At 38.3% G+C, this 15,526-nt stretch overlaps 8 protein-coding genes across 8 annotated transcripts; 2 read left to right on the forward strand and 6 right to left on the reverse strand.

The window, feature by feature from the left end:
- Positions 1–109: 109 nt before the first annotated feature.
- Positions 110–2,369, forward strand: LOC141810294 (late histone H2A.2.2). Its single transcript, XM_074697691.1, has 2 exons — positions 110–779; positions 2,183–2,369. Exons 1-2 carry the CDS (start codon positions 409–411, stop codon positions 2,208–2,210), a joined length of 399 nt encoding a protein of 132 aa, XP_074553792.1. The 5' UTR covers positions 110–408; the 3' UTR covers positions 2,211–2,369.
- Positions 2,219–2,820, forward strand: LOC141810295 (histone H4). The gene has a single exon (XM_074697692.1). The coding sequence runs from the start codon at positions 2,370–2,372 to the stop codon at positions 2,679–2,681; it is 312 nt and encodes a 103-aa protein (XP_074553793.1). The 5' UTR covers positions 2,219–2,369; the 3' UTR covers positions 2,682–2,820.
- A 25-nt stretch (positions 2,821–2,845) lies between these two features.
- LOC141810293 (histone H3-like) lies at positions 2,846–3,843 on the reverse strand. Its single transcript, XM_074697690.1, has one exon. It carries the CDS (start codon positions 3,776–3,778, stop codon positions 3,368–3,370), a length of 411 nt encoding a protein of 136 aa, XP_074553791.1. The 5' UTR covers positions 3,779–3,843; the 3' UTR covers positions 2,846–3,367.
- A 3,237-nt stretch (positions 3,844–7,080) lies between these two features.
- On the reverse strand, positions 7,081–7,729 carry LOC141810734 (histone H2B-like). The gene has a single exon (XM_074698524.1). It carries the CDS (start codon positions 7,464–7,466, stop codon positions 7,086–7,088), a length of 381 nt encoding a protein of 126 aa, XP_074554625.1. The 5' UTR covers positions 7,467–7,729; the 3' UTR covers positions 7,081–7,085.
- A 795-nt stretch (positions 7,730–8,524) lies between these two features.
- Positions 8,525–9,850, reverse strand: LOC141810718 (histone H2B-like). Its single transcript, XM_074698491.1, has one exon. The coding sequence runs from the start codon at positions 9,768–9,770 to the stop codon at positions 9,273–9,275; it is 498 nt and encodes a 165-aa protein (XP_074554592.1). The 5' UTR covers positions 9,771–9,850; the 3' UTR covers positions 8,525–9,272.
- A 1,019-nt stretch (positions 9,851–10,869) lies between these two features.
- On the reverse strand, positions 10,870–11,378 carry LOC141810733 (histone H2B type 1-B-like). The gene has a single exon (XM_074698523.1). The coding sequence runs from the start codon at positions 11,366–11,368 to the stop codon at positions 10,994–10,996; it is 375 nt and encodes a 124-aa protein (XP_074554624.1). The 5' UTR covers positions 11,369–11,378; the 3' UTR covers positions 10,870–10,993.
- Positions 11,379–12,971: 1,593 nt separating this feature from the next.
- LOC141810799 (histone H4) lies at positions 12,972–13,294 on the reverse strand. Its single transcript, XM_074698617.1, has one exon. The coding sequence runs from the start codon at positions 13,281–13,283 to the stop codon at positions 12,972–12,974; it is 312 nt and encodes a 103-aa protein (XP_074554718.1). The 5' UTR covers positions 13,284–13,294.
- Positions 13,295–14,051: 757 nt separating this feature from the next.
- On the reverse strand, positions 14,052–14,731 carry LOC141810745 (histone H2A). Its single transcript, XM_074698538.1, has one exon. The coding sequence runs from the start codon at positions 14,699–14,701 to the stop codon at positions 14,321–14,323; it is 381 nt and encodes a 126-aa protein (XP_074554639.1). The 5' UTR covers positions 14,702–14,731; the 3' UTR covers positions 14,052–14,320.
- Between the last annotated feature and the right edge of the window lie 795 nt (positions 14,732–15,526).

Consider the following 15,526-nt stretch of genomic DNA (forward strand, 5'->3'; position numbering starts at 1 on the left):
AGACAGGTTAAAGCACAGGTATGTGATTTCTCCAGGTGGATCCAGAAGTCTGAAAGAGCCTCCAGATATTAACATAATTCCCTTCATCTCTAATCTCATGTATAGAATGTAATTTAAAAAAAGAGATTTGTTGACTCCACTTTATGTTTTGCAAGTTTAAAAAATATTGAGCTTTATTTTGAAAATTCATGCAACATCTTTGGCGGAAGTCACGCACCTTCGACAGACATCCTGGAAGTTTGACGTGGCGTTCTGTAACTTTGATGATTGGTGACTGGCACTGTGGGTGCAGCCAACCAATGATATGTTAGATGTTCACTGTATATAAAGACAATCGCCACAGGACTCGGTACAGCTTTTCAGGCAACTTTCATCTCATAATCAACCTTCGACAATCACTCAACAAAAATGTCTGGCAGAGGAAAAGGAAGCAAATCAAGAGCCAAGGCCAAGAGCCGCTCGTCTCGTGCTGGGCTCCAGTTTCCAGTGGGCCGCGTCCATAGACTGCTGAGGAAGGGGAACTACAGTGAGCGTGTCGGTGCAGGTGCTCCGGTCTACCTGGCTGCTGTCCTCGAGTATCTCACCGCTGAGATCCTTGAGTTGGCTGGAAACGCCGCTCGTGACAACAAGAAGACCAGGGTCATCCCACGTCACCTGCAGCTGGCCATCCGGAACGATGAGGAGCTCAACAAGCTGATGGGTGGAGTGACGATCGCTCAGGGCGGCGTGCTGCCAAACATCCACGCCGTGCTGCTGCCAAAGAAGGCTGACAAGACAAAGTAAAGCTTCACTTTTCATAACTGTCCAAAAGGCTCTTTTAAGAGCCACCCACTCAATTCAAAGACAGATTCCTTTAACTATAACACTGCTTGAGTTAACTGTAAATCATTATTGCTGTTTGACTGTAAATTATGTGTTTATGGCAACCTCTCATGTAGACATTTTATATATTTCATATAACAGGTATTTTTTTAGTTAAAGTGATGGTCCTGTCTATCTATGTCCAGTGTTTCACAGTTTTAAGGTGGATAAAAACTTCTGTCAACCTCCTGTAGGAGGCAGCATTGTATAATAACAACAACAGATATTGCTTTATATTTCTTGGCTTGTGTTGATTTTGTCTCATAAGTTAGCTTAGACCATGACCAAAATAAAACTTTGAATGCTTGGAACATTAAGAGAAACTCATCAAGCAAGTATTACCTATCATGTTGGGGATAGAAGATGTTAGCTCATACTCCCCCTGTGATAATTTCATCCATTTCAATGTTTAAAGTGCATATTAGGGGCTTTCTTGTGCACTGACCTCATTAGTTACAGGTCAAACAACCTTAACTCACTGCTTGACAAAAGTGTACAGCGAGTAATGAGACTAATGTAACCCATCGCAAAACACATGGAGGAGGATAGTTTGTTGATGGTGCACAGAGTATTTTTCTTCAAAGAACTTCTTGTGATTCATACGAAAGATCAGGTCAGAAAGAAATACATAAAACACAAATGAATAAGTACACTTTAAATAAAAGATTACATGTATTACATACTTAAGGTTTATGTACAAGATCAACTTGAAGGAATTAATCAAATTACATTAAAAAAGTTAGAAATATACTACAGATTTATCCTTAAAAAAATCTTACATAAACTTTGTTGCAATTTAGAGTTACTTTTATCTAGTTAATTATGAATAAGTTACATAGTTTAACCCAGCTGTCTCTTGAGGGTATTCAGTGGGATATTATTACTTTGCATTTAATGCTTTCCTTTTTCACTTTAAACTTGTGTAAAAAACAACAACAACAACAACATAATAATGAAAAATCACATTGAAAGTGTACAAGTGATTAAAGCACTTAAAGTCAATGGTGGCATATTTATTTTTCATTTTACAATTTTCTGTAAGAATCAGTATACTTATGAACTTTAGATATGAACTGTATATGCAGTGGAACAGAGTTTAAGGAAACAGTAGAATTTTTTTTCCTTTAACAGAAAAAGATAGCGTAGCTCATGAGCAGCCATAGGAAAATACATTGATCCATGATTTTTCATTTATTTTTTTGTCTGTTGTGTGATTTCCTCGTATTCTTAAAGATAGTTAGTGAATAATAAATATGATTTTGTGTGCTCATATATAAGCCAAAAAGGTGTCGATGAACTGTTTTCTGCTTTTATTCTGAAGGCTGGAATCAAACCGGAAATACCATTAGTGTGAGTCAGCCTGGAACGCAAATAAAGAGAAAAAAACTGGCGGGCTGTTGCACCACCCAGGAATCTCCACTAACGTCCGCAGCCTGCCTTTAAATATCGGCACTTAGAAAATTTTCAGCATCAGTTCGTCTACTCAGCCCTACTGTACCTACCTGAAAATGTCTGGCCGTGGAAAGGGAGGAAAAGGTCTTGGAAAAGGTGGCGCCAAGCGTCACCGTAAAGTCCTTCGTGATAACATCCAGGGAATCACCAAGCCCGCCATCCGCCGTCTGGCTCGCCGTGGAGGAGTCAAGCGTATCTCCGGACTCATCTACGAGGAGACCCGCGGTGTGCTCAAGGTGTTCCTGGAGAACGTCATCCGTGATGCCGTCACCTACACCGAGCACGCCAAGAGGAAGACCGTCACCGCCATGGATGTGGTGTACGCCCTGAAGAGACAGGGCCGCACTCTGTACGGCTTCGGAGGTTAAACTCTGCTCCAACACTAAACAACCCAACGGCTCTTTTAAGAGCCACCCACTCAAACATAAAGACGTGGTTCCTGACCTATATTAACTCTGTTTTCAATGTACTATAAATAAATACAATTAAATATGACATGTCATTTTACATTATTTCTATCTCTTCTGTAAATATGACTAACCAGTGTTAGAACAAGTAAATAAAGTAAAATACGTTTTGATACTTATTGTCCACAGATAACGGTATACTAGACAAATACCATTGTAAAAGGGGTAACTTTAAGGCTTAAATATCTTTTCTACTACTTGATATCTATTGTGGCGGTTCCCAGTGCCCTTTCACAACAATTGTACCAAGAGAGTGCAGCTCAAACTGAGGTCAAATTGCATGAATTGTGGAAGTACACGGCGAATAATTCTGATTCTGAGTCTTTTAAAATGTAACAAGTTAAGCAATATACCCGTAATGTGGCAAAATCTCACGGCCGAACGAAGTCCTAATACATACAAGACCACTCCATATTAATGAAAAATGTAGCGACTAAATATAGCACTGCATTCTACATAACTATAATATACATATATCGTGTCAAATATCAAAGATCTGATTTCTGGTTATGAATTGAAGGGATGAATGCTCTCTGTGAATGTAGGTGGCTCTTAAAAGAGCCGTTTTGGTGTTTAAATGTGACAGTTTAAGCTCTCTCTCCACGGATGCGGCGGGCCAGCTGGATGTCTTTGGGCATGATGGTCACTCTCTTGGCGTGGATGGCGCACAGGTTAGTGTCCTCGAACAGACCCACCAGGTAAGCCTCGCTGGACTCCTGCAGAGCCATGACAGCGGAGCTCTGGAAGCGCAGGTCGGTCTTGAAGTCCTGAGCGATCTCCCTGACCAGGCGCTGGAAGGGCAGCTTGCGGATCAGCAGCTCAGTGGACTTCTGGTAACGGCGGATCTCCCTGAGAGCCACGGTTCCGGGCCTGTAGCGATGAGGCTTCTTGACGCCGCCGGTGGCTGGGGCGCTCTTACGGGCAGCCTTGGTGGCCAGCTGCTTTCTGGGGGCTTTGCCTCCAGTGGATTTACGAGCGGTCTGCTTGGTTCTTGCCATTTTTCGGCTTAGAGTTTTCTTCTCTGAGAGAACAAGACGGTTATTCAGACCGAGGCAGAGTCCTGTTTATATAGCCAGAGAGCGGAAGTAAGGCAAACGCCTATTGGGCCAGGAGTGGCACGTGACTCACACAGAGGCCAATTGAATGACAGAAATTTAAAAATTTAAACTTCCCGCTCAGAGACAACGGCGGTTTTCAACGGTCCAGTCATCCCTGCAGCAGAGTGTGTCAAACTTACAGTTAACAAAAACATCTGATTTTTTATTTATTAAATAATAAAAATCACAAAACAAGAAAACAAGATTGGTTTTGTTAGGTTAATTTAAATACTGTGGCTTTGATCTGTTGAAGTGATCATGAAATAAAGCATAAAGTTGATCATACTCACTCATATTCATTTTTAAAACATGTTACTAATGCAGTTTTTGAGACTTTCTATATTTAGATGTTACTCATCCTGGGTGATATGGCATCAATACATTTCATACATCTAGATATAAGGTTCCAAGTGTTTAGACATAATATGAAATTCGTAGGTAAAACAATCAAAACCAGACAATAACAGGCTCTTATTATCTAATTAAACTGGGCTCAGGGGTTTGACTTTAATTTGCTTTGAAACAGACTGAAATCTCATCATTTTGATGTAACAGCAGTTCAACAACTTGTTCAATAGTCAAGACCCCATAGTCCACCTCCATCACATCCCCCTCCATATATCCCAGCGATAATGCTATCTCTTTGTTATGCAGGAGATATGGTGTTTAAACTGTTTACACATATTTTGTTCTTCCAGGCAATGAAGGGGGCCAGAAATGAGCTCTAGAGAGGAGCAAGGCCCTCTTCCTCCTGAAGAGGTATCCCTCACCCAAGCAGAAGGCTGAACCTTTGGTGAGGGGGCTTCAGTTCATAACACAGAGGGGGCTTATGGTGCGTGTATGTGTGTGTGTAAACATTTAATTTATTCATTCATTAAATTCATTCAATTAATTTAATTCAATATTTATATAGAATTAAATTAATTAAATGAAATAATTAATGTTTATTATATACTTAAATTGTTTAATTTGTCACACTTTTGTGTGAAATTCATTCAATTCATTTTTCAATACACACATTAATAAACTTAATGTCACCTCCTGTTTATGTTCACCTTCCGTTGAAAACATGTGTTACACCAAAAATTTACAGTACTTAACCATATCTTTCTTCATTAGAAAGAAATATTAGAAGAAATATTTTCATTTTTAACTTGTTCATTCAGTTGTTTGTTTTTACCTTAATACCATTACCCAGAGTTCTCAAGGAAATTAAAAATAATTGAAGTTAAATTTTGAAAAAAATACTACTAATAATGTTATTAACACCTCATTAACATTATAAAAGATTTACATACTATGTCTCAAGACATCTTAAGATGTGAATGTCTTAAGACGAATAAAATATGTCTTCAAGACACAAAAATCTGTCTGGGTGCACCTCATGTCATGTCTTAAGACATGAGTGGCATCTTCAAATTTTTGTTTTAAAGGGGACATATCATGCTTGTTTCTCCTTTTCACTATGCCAGACTAGGATGCCTGTAAAGCATTTCTGCCCTCAGTACAAGTCATTTAGTTCCTTCATTGCCCCACAATAGCGTTCTCAATATCCTCATTTTAGGCCATTCTGAAGATCTCGTTGAAACGCTCCGTTTGGAGAATGACCTCCAGTAACCTCGCAACGTCACAGCCCTTTGTGCTCTGATTGGTCAGTTCTATCAGAGGGGCGGAGGGGGTAAAGCCAGGGGGCGGTTTTTGCAGCATGGCAGTATTTAAAAAATCGCCAACTGGATGGGGCAGATCGAGCGAGTTTGCTGTTTGCCAAAACTTCACCGTAAGGCATTGATAGCACTAATAAAATGGCAGAGTGTAGGATACGTCCTTTTGTATTGGACCCTGAGTCAGACCCGGACGGTTCTGCAGCTCAGGGGGAAGAAAATCCACCTGGACACAGATCATCTCAGGACGCTTCAGTGTGGTGAGTCAAAGCGGTACTGTAACATGTACAGTTTATACGTTTATACTCGGCTCTTGGTGGGTGTATCCCTCGGTGGCGGTTGTGTGACTAACTGACATCACAGAGGAGGAGCTGCTTTATCAGATTACTCCAATAAAAAGAAAGGATCCTCGTGTCGTCATGAAGGTCGAAATCTCGAAGTCAAATGGCAATATACTATTTTCAAAGGCATCAAATCCCATTCTAGGATATCAGAAAAAATACAATATCTCATTTTTTGAAAATTCAGGGGGTGAAAGGTCTTGTTTTCAAATTTATTATATTATATGTCAGTATTAAATCACGGATCAGCATGATATGTCACCTTTAAGACGTCTTGATGTACACAAATGTCTTGAGGCGTCTTGATTTTGGTTATCAAAATCAGACACTTGGATGGCTGGGTATGAATTACAGGGTTTGAACACAGAAATCTTTCTCACAGGCACCTGTTCAGGGCACATACGGATGTTATCAAGCAAAAACATAAAATGAAAGATAATATGTATAAAGAGAGGAGGAAAGCTGTGAAAAACAAACAAACAAAAAAAAAAAAGACCTTTGGAGAAAAAAATTTATTTGACTCCTTGATGTTGTCACAAAATTGAGACGTTAGCGTCAGGTCTTGATGTAGATAAAATTTACCTTTGTATACAGCTGATATCTGTTAATTTGTATCAAATGCACTGTGCCATTATATATTAGTCAAAGACTCTTCATATGTATACATTAAATATAACCTGCAAAAACACAGGATTTATAGATCAGATTAATTGTTTCCGGCAGTGAGGGGTTAACCTAATTATAAAGTTCACGTCTCTTAATATTTCATTTATCAAAATATTTTATGTTAGTTATCAATTTTAACCAGGGAGAAAAGTTTGAGAACTTAAAAAACTTGCTGTTGCGGCAGATCATGGTTGTGTATAAAAAAATTCTCTGTATAAATAGTGAAACAAATGTGTATATTACAAATTGAAGTTTAAATAACCTTAGGATAGACAGCTGGACAGATTGCCATTATGTGTTCTTGCTACATTTAAACTTCACTCTGAATTAATATTGACTAAGCAGGTCAATAGCATTCTAGAACATCCGTACGGACTAAGTGTATTTCATATATATTTCAACACATACAGAGTCGAGTCATTATAGAACATTTATGACATCATAAAAGTTCCACTTGTAGGAATCAGGAATATTTCTCTTAAAGTCACAGTGGGTGGCTCTTAAAAGAGCCTTTGGTTTATGGAGCAGGCAGAGAGCTGTTTACTTGGAGCTGGTGTACTTGGTCACAGCCTTGGTTCCCTCAGACACAGCATGCTTGGCCAGCTCACCGGGCAGCAGGAGACGTACAGCGGTCTGGATCTCCCTGGAGGTGATGGTGGAGCGTTTGTTGTAGTGAGCCAGACGAGAGGCCTCACTAGCAATGCGCTCGAAGATGTCGTTCACAAAGGAGTTCATGATGCTCATGGCCTTAGAGGAGATCCCGGTGTCAGGGTGGACCTGCTTCAGGACCTTGTAGACGTAGATGGCATAGCTCTCCCTCCTTGAGCGTCTCCTTCCCTTCTTGCCCGGCTTGGGTCCAGCCTTGCTGGCGGCCTTCTTGGAGCCCTTCCTGGCTGCTGGTTTGGGTGCTGATTCAGGCATGGTGAGTTCAGTTGTTTGCAAAACAATGCATAAACTTGCTTCCTCAAACTTCTTGTTTTTATAGTTGGTGCAATGCAAAGTAGATGTGCTGTCCCCTCTTTGTGATTGGTTGAGACATTTCCTCACTATACGGAAGTTAATGCCACAGGCTATGACACGTTCCAGCTAACTTTCATTTCCTGTTTTTACATCAACTCATAAAGCTGCGGGGCATACTTTTTAAGAATTAATAAAACACACCTTTGACAACTTTTAAGTACAGCTGAAAAGCAATTCACACCTTATTAACGCCTCATTTTCAAGTACAAGACAGCTGTTTAAACCCCATTTAGCACATTTGGTTCCCTGATACTTTTAATCATGTCTCCAGTCCATTTTTTGTGGCCTATTTTGTTACAAACTACAGGAAAACAAAACACAAGGCAGGGAAAATTAAACTATAGACACCAAACATTCAAGACAGTATACCATTAGCGGCTGTATCTGAACAATAAATGTCATTAACATATTTAAATGTTTTGCTTAAAGCAGTTTTCATGAACACCATTTTACATCTGTATTATTTCTAATGGTTTTTAATTTTGGGTCTGTCTTACTTCACCTTCCCAAGTTGTGTTAACTTTTTCTTAACTTCTTACTTTTGACTTTACATGTTTGTTTAACTTCTAAAAAAGTCGTGATGTATGATTTTACACCTCAGTTACAATAGGAACAACATTTAAAGAATAACTTAAGAGTGTGAATTGTTTTTTTTTCCTTACATTCAACATAATTCATTATCACCAGGAGCGATCGTCAAAAGTTGTAATTGTGATTTAATGATTGAAAGTTAATAGAATAATTTTATGAGCACTGTCTGAAAAAACATACAGTCATTAGCAAGTCTATAGACAATTCAATTGAATGATCAGATTCACCCTGACAACTTGAGATTTTGTTTTGCACTTTATTCAAGACAAGTGTGTTTTTGATTCAACACTTTGCAAATACAAGTTGAAAAAAACAATCTGTGAAGGGTTAAGGATATAGTATGGAAAAGCTACAGAGATGAATATAGAGATAAATTATTATATTTCACTTTTTAATCAATAGATTTACGGCACAGAAATTATTCATGTTCCAAATGGTATGTACATTTCCATAGAATAAACAAAGGATGTCATGTTATAGTTTCAGAGTATTACCGTAGGGAGGTGAGTAGGGATGGGTACCTTTTGACATAAGAAACGATACAGAACTGATGCGCAGCACCTGGCAATCGATACCGGTACTCAATGGTACCAAGTTTCTGCGCTTTTGTGTGTGTGTGTGTGGTAACAACCTTGCAATGCTGTGTTCATGTCCAGCATGAAAAATTGCCTGCTCTTCCACTCTCTCAGTCAGACGGGTGCATTTAGATACTTTAACATGGTACCTTTTGATTTGACTAAATCGGCACCAAGTACTTTTGACAGAATAGTCTGTACCCACTTTGGTACCTATCCCTAGAAGTGAGCCACATACAGTCTTAAAGCATTTCAGATTGCAAGATTGAAAAATATAACATGGCCATAAACATTTACATTATTCTGCAACAGGAATGAAATCTTGCATTTTCATGGAAGGCAAGAATCGTGCTTTTACAGTGCATGTGGGTGGAGCTTAATTCAGAACAAGCTAGTCAATAACATTCTAGAACACTCGTATATAGACTATATACTCTCAGAACTTTTATGACATCAGAGAGGTTCAGGAATATTTCTCTTAAAGTCACAGTGGGTGGCTCTTAAAAGAGCCTTTGGTTTATGGTGTAGACAGCAGAGTTGTTTACTTGGAGCTGGTGTACTTGGTCACAGCCTTGGTTCCCTCAGACACGGCGTGCTTGGCCAGCTCACCGGGCAGCAGGAGACGGACAGCGGTCTGGATCTCCCTGGAGGTGATGGTGGAGCGTTTGTTGTAGTGAGCCAGACGAGAGGCCTCACTAGCAATGCGCTCAAAGATGTCATTCACAAACGAGTTCATGATGCTCATGGCCTTAGAGGAGATGCCGGTGTCAGGGTGGACCTGTTTCAGGACCTTGTAGACGTAGATGGCATAGCTCTCCCTCCTTGAGCGTCTCCGTCCCTTCTTGCCCGGCTTGGGTCCGGCCTTGCTGGCGGCCTTCTTGGAGCCCTTCCTGGCTGCTGGTTTGGGTGCTGATTCAGGCATGGTGAGTTCAGTTGTTTGCAAAACAATGCATAAACTTGCTTCCTCAAACTTCCTGTTATATAGTTGGTGCAATGCAAAGTAGATGTGCTGTCTCCTCTTTGTGATTGGTTGAGACATTTCCTCACTATACGGAAGTTAATGCCACAGGCTATGACACGTTCCAGCTAACTTTCATTTCCTGTTTTTACATCAACTCATAAAGCCACGGGGCATACTTTTTAAGAATTAATAATACACACCTTTGACAACTTTTAAGTACAGCTGAAAAGCAATTCACACCTTATTAACGACTCATTTTCAACTAGAAGACAACTGTTTAAACCCATTTAGCACATTTAGTTTCCTGATACTTATAATAATTTCTTACACACTAAAGGAAAAAAAATCAAGTTGTAGATTTCAAGCATGCTTGAAAGTAAAACATTAACGACTGTATCTGAACAATAAATGTCATTAACAGATTTATATGTTTTGTTTGAAGAGTGGTTTCATGAACACAACATTCAAATGATTTTTTTATTGAGTGTTTGTTTTAATTCACCTTCCCGAGTTCTGTTAACTTTGTCTAAACTTTACTTCACGTTTGTCTTTATAGGTTTAACTTCTAAAAAAGTAGTGATGAATAGTTTTACACCTCAGTTACAATTATGACATTTAAAGACAAATTCAGAGTGTGAATTGGATTTTTTCTTACTAACATAATTCATTATCACTAAGAGCGATTTTTTTAAAGTTGTAATTTTAATTTAATGATTTAAAGTTAAAAGACAATAATTGCTTAAGCACTGTGGGAAAGAACTTGAGGTGATTAGCAAGTCGCTATATAACTTAGTTCAATGATCAGATGAACCCTGACAACTCAAGATTTTGTTTTGCACTTTATTATTTAGGATAAGTGTGTTTTTAATCCAACGTCTTGCAAATATAAGTTGAAAACAATTATCGGTGAAGGGTTAAGGTGATAGAACAGAATACAGCTACAGGGAGAAATTATACTTCACTTTGCGATCTATAGATTTATGGCACAGAACTTGCTCTGAATGGTAAGTACATTTCCATAGAGTAAAAAAAGTTTGTCATGCTACAAATTTAGGGTGTTTCCACAGTGAAGTGAGACACATTTATTTATATATATATATATATATATATATATATATATATATATATATATATATATATATATATATATATATATATATATATATATATATATATTTGCATTTATAATTCACAGTAATAAAATATTGCATTTTCATTCAAGATAAGAACTTTTGCTCTTAAAGTCAGAGTGGGTGGCTCTTAAAAGAGCCTTTGGTTTATGGTGTAGACAGCAGAGCTGTTTACTTGGAGCTGGTGTACTTGGTCACAGCCTTGGTTCCCTCAGACACGGCGTGCTTGGCCAGCTCACCGGGCAGCAGGAGACGGACAGCAGTCTGGATCTCCCTGGAGGTGATGGTGGAGCGCTTGTTGTAGTGAGCCAAGCGGGAGGACTCACCGGCAATGCGCTCAAAGATGTCCGCCACAAAGGAGTTCATGATTCCCATGGCCTTAGAGGAGATACCAGTGTCAGGGTGGACCTGCTTCAGGACCTTGTAGACGTAGATGGCATAGCTCTCCCTCCTGGCCTTTCTCCTTCCCTTCTTTCCGCCCTTGGGTCCTGCCTTGCTGGCGGCCTTCTTGGAGCCCTTCTTGGGTGCTGGTGCTTTTCCGCTCATGTTAATGCCTCTGGTGTAACCGTAGAGATATACCTCTCCCTGTATGAGGCTCGGTTCATATAGAGGGGGGATGCAAACAGAGCTGTGCTGCCCCCACTCTGCAACTGGCTGAGCCGGTAACCATGTGATCAGGTTTGAAATGAGGGGGACAAGATGGTCTTTGTTTTTTTGGCGGGCTGGGGCCCACTTCCTGTGGTTTAGACAGTTAAACTGCCAAAACACAAACAAAGGAAATAAGACATTTGTATATATATATATATATATATATATATATATATATATATATATATATATATATATATATATATATATACATGTGCTTTTACTGGAGACTCTTGCTTTTATTGTAAAATGCTTTGTATTTATTGTATTTTACCTTTTTTTAAATTACATTCTACCTTTCTATCTTTATATATAAATATTTATATGTGTGTGTGTGTGTGTATAGATGTATATGTATAAATTCATAAGCTGATGAGCATGTTTTTAGACTGTGAGGATGGAGAACTAACTGTTGTGCAATATATGTATATATATAGAAAAGTAAAATATAATAAACCTAAAAGGGTAGGTAAATAAAATAACTGCAGCATTTTATATATATTATATGGTATATTATGTATTATTCACATTATATATATATATATATATATATATATATATATATATATATATATATATATATATATATATAAATATATATATATATATATATATATATATATATATATATATATATATATATATATATATATATATATGTGTGTGTGTGTGTGTGTGTGTGTGTGTGTGTGTGTGTGTGTGTGTATTGGAGGCTCTTCTGGATCAGCTTGTAGAAATCACATACCTGTGCTTTAACCTGTTAAACTTCAAACATTAAAATAGTTATTTAAAACGACAATAAATTACATGAAGGATGATATTTATCTCCATTAATTGTAAATTTCTTATAAAACAAAACCCTTTTCTTTCATGTGTTGAGTATGTATTGAAACATATATATATATATTTTTTCACTCATTCATTGCAGAACTCAGCTCATTATGAAAAACATCTGTTCTTATTTTTTTCCTTCTGTTCTGAGTTTTCCAGAAGGATAAGTGTTTTATCGTGCCTTAAACCAAAATAAGTCATGACATTTTGTACTCTATGTATATATTTATGTTTGTAATAAGGGAACGGATGTATGACTCAGTCCCCGTGTTCCTTATCTAAAATCAAAGAATGTGGGATCTTTTTATGATATATGTACCTTAGCTAGTCTGCTATTTCTGTATATATTTCTTTTTTCTATATTAACTATGTTAGACTTTGTCATTGGACAATTTTGAAAAGAAATTTGATCTTATCTTGACCATTCAAACTTCTTTCAAGTGTTAGAGCATTAAAGTCTTCACATGGGTAGGCATGGATTATTAATGTGAAGAATTTATCCATTTATCATTTTATAGTATTCTGTATATATTCGACTGGATGTTATGCCTAACTAATTTCTATACGTATCATACATGGATCATTATATAGATAATCAAAGTTAGGAATCACGTCTTAGAGTTTGAGTGGGTGGCTCTTAAAAGAGCCGTTGTGTTGTTTAGTGCAGAGTTTAACCTCCGAAGCCGTACAGAGTGCGGCCCTGTCTCTTCAGGGCGTACACCACATCCATGGCGGTGACGGTCTTCCTCTTGGCGTGCTCGGTGTAGGTGACGGCATCACGGATGACGTTCTCCAGGAACACCTTGAGCACACCGCGGGTCTCCTCGTAGATGAGGCCGGAGATACGCTTGACTCCTCCACGGCGAGCCAGACGGCGGATGGCGGGCTTGGTGATACCCTGGATGTTATCACGAAGGACTTTACGGTGACGCTTGGCGCCTCCTTTTCCAAGACCTTTTCCTCCCTTTCCACGGCCAGACATTTTCAGATGAGTTCAGTAGGACTGAGCAGACGAACGGATGGTAAAAATTTTCTATGTGCCGATATTTAAAGGCAGGCTGCGGACGTTAGTGGAATATCCTGGGTGACGCAATAGCCCGCCACTTTTTTTCTCTTTATTTGAATTTCAAGCGAGAGAATGAAAGTTGATACACTTCCGGTCTAGAAAAATACCCTTCGAAATAAAACCGTTTCAGTGACGGATGTACAGGACATTTTTGAAATTTAAATTTTGTCACAACTGGTTCTCAAATAGATCTGAAAATGCTTTTTATCTGAATAATAAGCTAAAAATCCGCCAGGGCTTGCCCATTTATTTGTTTAATGTAATTATCAGTTCAGCCAATAGAAAGAAGAATACCATGCTACGGTATGGAATTATTTACATGAAGTTTCTAATTTTTTCATTTCTCTGATTTGTTTTGGAGGGGGTTTTGTTGGTCATCATAATATCTTTTTGTGTTATTTTAAAGCTGCAAATCATGTAAAATGTGTAACTTGATGGGAAGATAAGGTTAAAACCTTTTACATGGTAGTTGTCCAGCATCAGACTTCTATAAGTAAGGCATTCGATTGTACGAGTCTTCATTTTGTTTCGTTGTATGTTGTGTAGTAGTGTGTGTATTATTAAACATTTAAACAAAGGACGTACAATCCTTTGTTTTTATTCCAAGTTATAAATCATTTTCAGCAGCACTGCTCACATAATGTATATTTCGTAATTCATGAATACAACTTTATAGTCTGCAGTAATTAATGGCATAAGAAAGGGGTAACGGATAAGTGTGAGGAACCAAAAGGGAAATGTTACATCAGCTGAACCCTAAGGGCCGCGCCAAAGAAGTTCAACTGTCATCCTAGAATAAGAAAAATCAATATAAATATAAGTTTTAAAGAAACACCATTTACCATGAACATTATCTTCTCTTCTTCAACAAAGACTTGAGAGGAAATGACTCTTTTTGTTCGAGTGGGTGGCTCTTAAAAGAGCCGTTGGTTTGTTGTTGAAGTCTTAGACGTTTACTTTGCCTTGGCCTTCTCAGTCTTCTTGGGCAGGAGGACAGCCTGGATGTTCGGCAGCACGCCGCCCTGAGCGATGGTCACTCCGTTCAGCAGCTTGTTGAGCTCCTCATCGTTGCGAACAGCCAGCTGCAGGTGGCGTGGGATGATCCTGGTCTTCTTGTTGTCACGGGCTGCATTCCCAGCCAGCTCCAGGACCTCAGCCGTCAAGTACTCCATGACAGCTGCCAAGTAGACGGGAGCGCCAGCACCGGTCCGCTGAGCATAGTTGCCTTTCCTCAGGTGCCTGTGGACACGACCCACTGGGAACTGGAGTCCGGCTCTTGAAGAGCGGCTCTTAGCCTTGGCTCTGGATTTTGCTCCTTTTCCTCTTCCAGACATTGTTGAGTTTTCTTGTTTGTCTTCAAAGTGAAGTTGATAAGTCAAGGTCGGAGCGGCCTCCTTAAGTATTCATACTTGCTCCACCTAGGCGATCGTTGATTGGTCGAAGAGAGTGTAAGTTAGCTCGTCCAATCAGAAGAGAGTTTTGAAGTCACTGCAAATAGTATGCTCAACTTCCTGTAAGTTTTACAAAATAAAATAAAAAACAGGAAACTTGAGTCCAGGCGTTTCCTGCGAGGATATGATTCACCTCTCAGTTTGAAAGGTTAGACTTTGGCGCGTTTTATTTTGAAGCATGAATTTTAAATGAATGATTACTTTACTGTTCCAATCTCAATATTTGAAATGTGCATTTTCCTTTATTTGTATTTCAAAAAATATTTTCTCTATAATATATATATGTTTCCATTGTCATATTAGAGTTTAGTGTTAAGGGTTTATTACCATTTGTACAGGATAAAAGTAAGTTGATACAGGTACATTGGAATACTTGTGCATGATTCTGAGTCAGATGTGAAAAATAAAAATAATAATAATAAAATAATAATACATTTATTGCAAGTTCACAACATACTTTATTCCTTACCTTTATTATTTAAAAAAAAAAAAAAAAAAAAAAGATTTTCAGTTGTTTTATATATAAAGAAGCGCATCGTAGACTGAATTTATGTTGGTATGTTTCCAAAAAATGAATCAAAGATCAACAAATTCAAGTTGCAATCTTTTATGATGGTGATTTAGTGAGGTCTACCAACTTTTAGAGGTTTTATTTTACAAATAATCTATTTGTCAGACATTGAAGACATTTTTATTTACCAGATTTGT

The sequence above is a fragment of the Halichoeres trimaculatus genome, unplaced genomic scaffold (genome assembly GCF_033239565.1).
Source record: "Halichoeres trimaculatus isolate MK-OKI-2021-1 unplaced genomic scaffold, fHalTri1.1 fHalTri1_scaffold_21, whole genome shotgun sequence".
In the NCBI taxonomy this organism is placed as follows: domain Eukaryota; kingdom Metazoa; phylum Chordata; class Actinopteri; order Labriformes; family Labridae; genus Halichoeres; species Halichoeres trimaculatus.

Coding starts and splice junctions, on each gene's coding strand:
- LOC141810294 (XM_074697691.1), top strand. CDS start 409: ATGTCTGGCAGAGGAAAAGGAAGCAAATCAAGAGCCAAGGCCAAGAGC. Junction 780..2,182: donor AAGAAGGCTGACAAGACAAA/GTAAAGCTTCAC, acceptor TTTATTCTGAAG/GCTGGAATCAAACCGGAAAT.
- LOC141810733 (XM_074698523.1), bottom strand. CDS start 11,368: ATGAGCGGAAAAGCACCAGCACCCAAGAAGGGCTCCAAGAAGGCCGCC.
- LOC141810293 (XM_074697690.1), bottom strand. CDS start 3,778: ATGGCAAGAACCAAGCAGACCGCTCGTAAATCCACTGGAGGCAAAGCC.
- LOC141810734 (XM_074698524.1), bottom strand. CDS start 7,466: ATGCCTGAATCAGCACCCAAACCAGCAGCCAGGAAGGGCTCCAAGAAG.
- LOC141810799 (XM_074698617.1), bottom strand. CDS start 13,283: ATGTCTGGCCGTGGAAAGGGAGGAAAAGGTCTTGGAAAAGGAGGCGCC.
- LOC141810295 (XM_074697692.1), top strand. CDS start 2,370: ATGTCTGGCCGTGGAAAGGGAGGAAAAGGTCTTGGAAAAGGTGGCGCC.
- LOC141810745 (XM_074698538.1), bottom strand. CDS start 14,701: ATGTCTGGAAGAGGAAAAGGAGCAAAATCCAGAGCCAAGGCTAAGAGC.
- LOC141810718 (XM_074698491.1), bottom strand. CDS start 9,770: ATGTCTCAACCAATCACAAAGAGGAGACAGCACATCTACTTTGCATTG.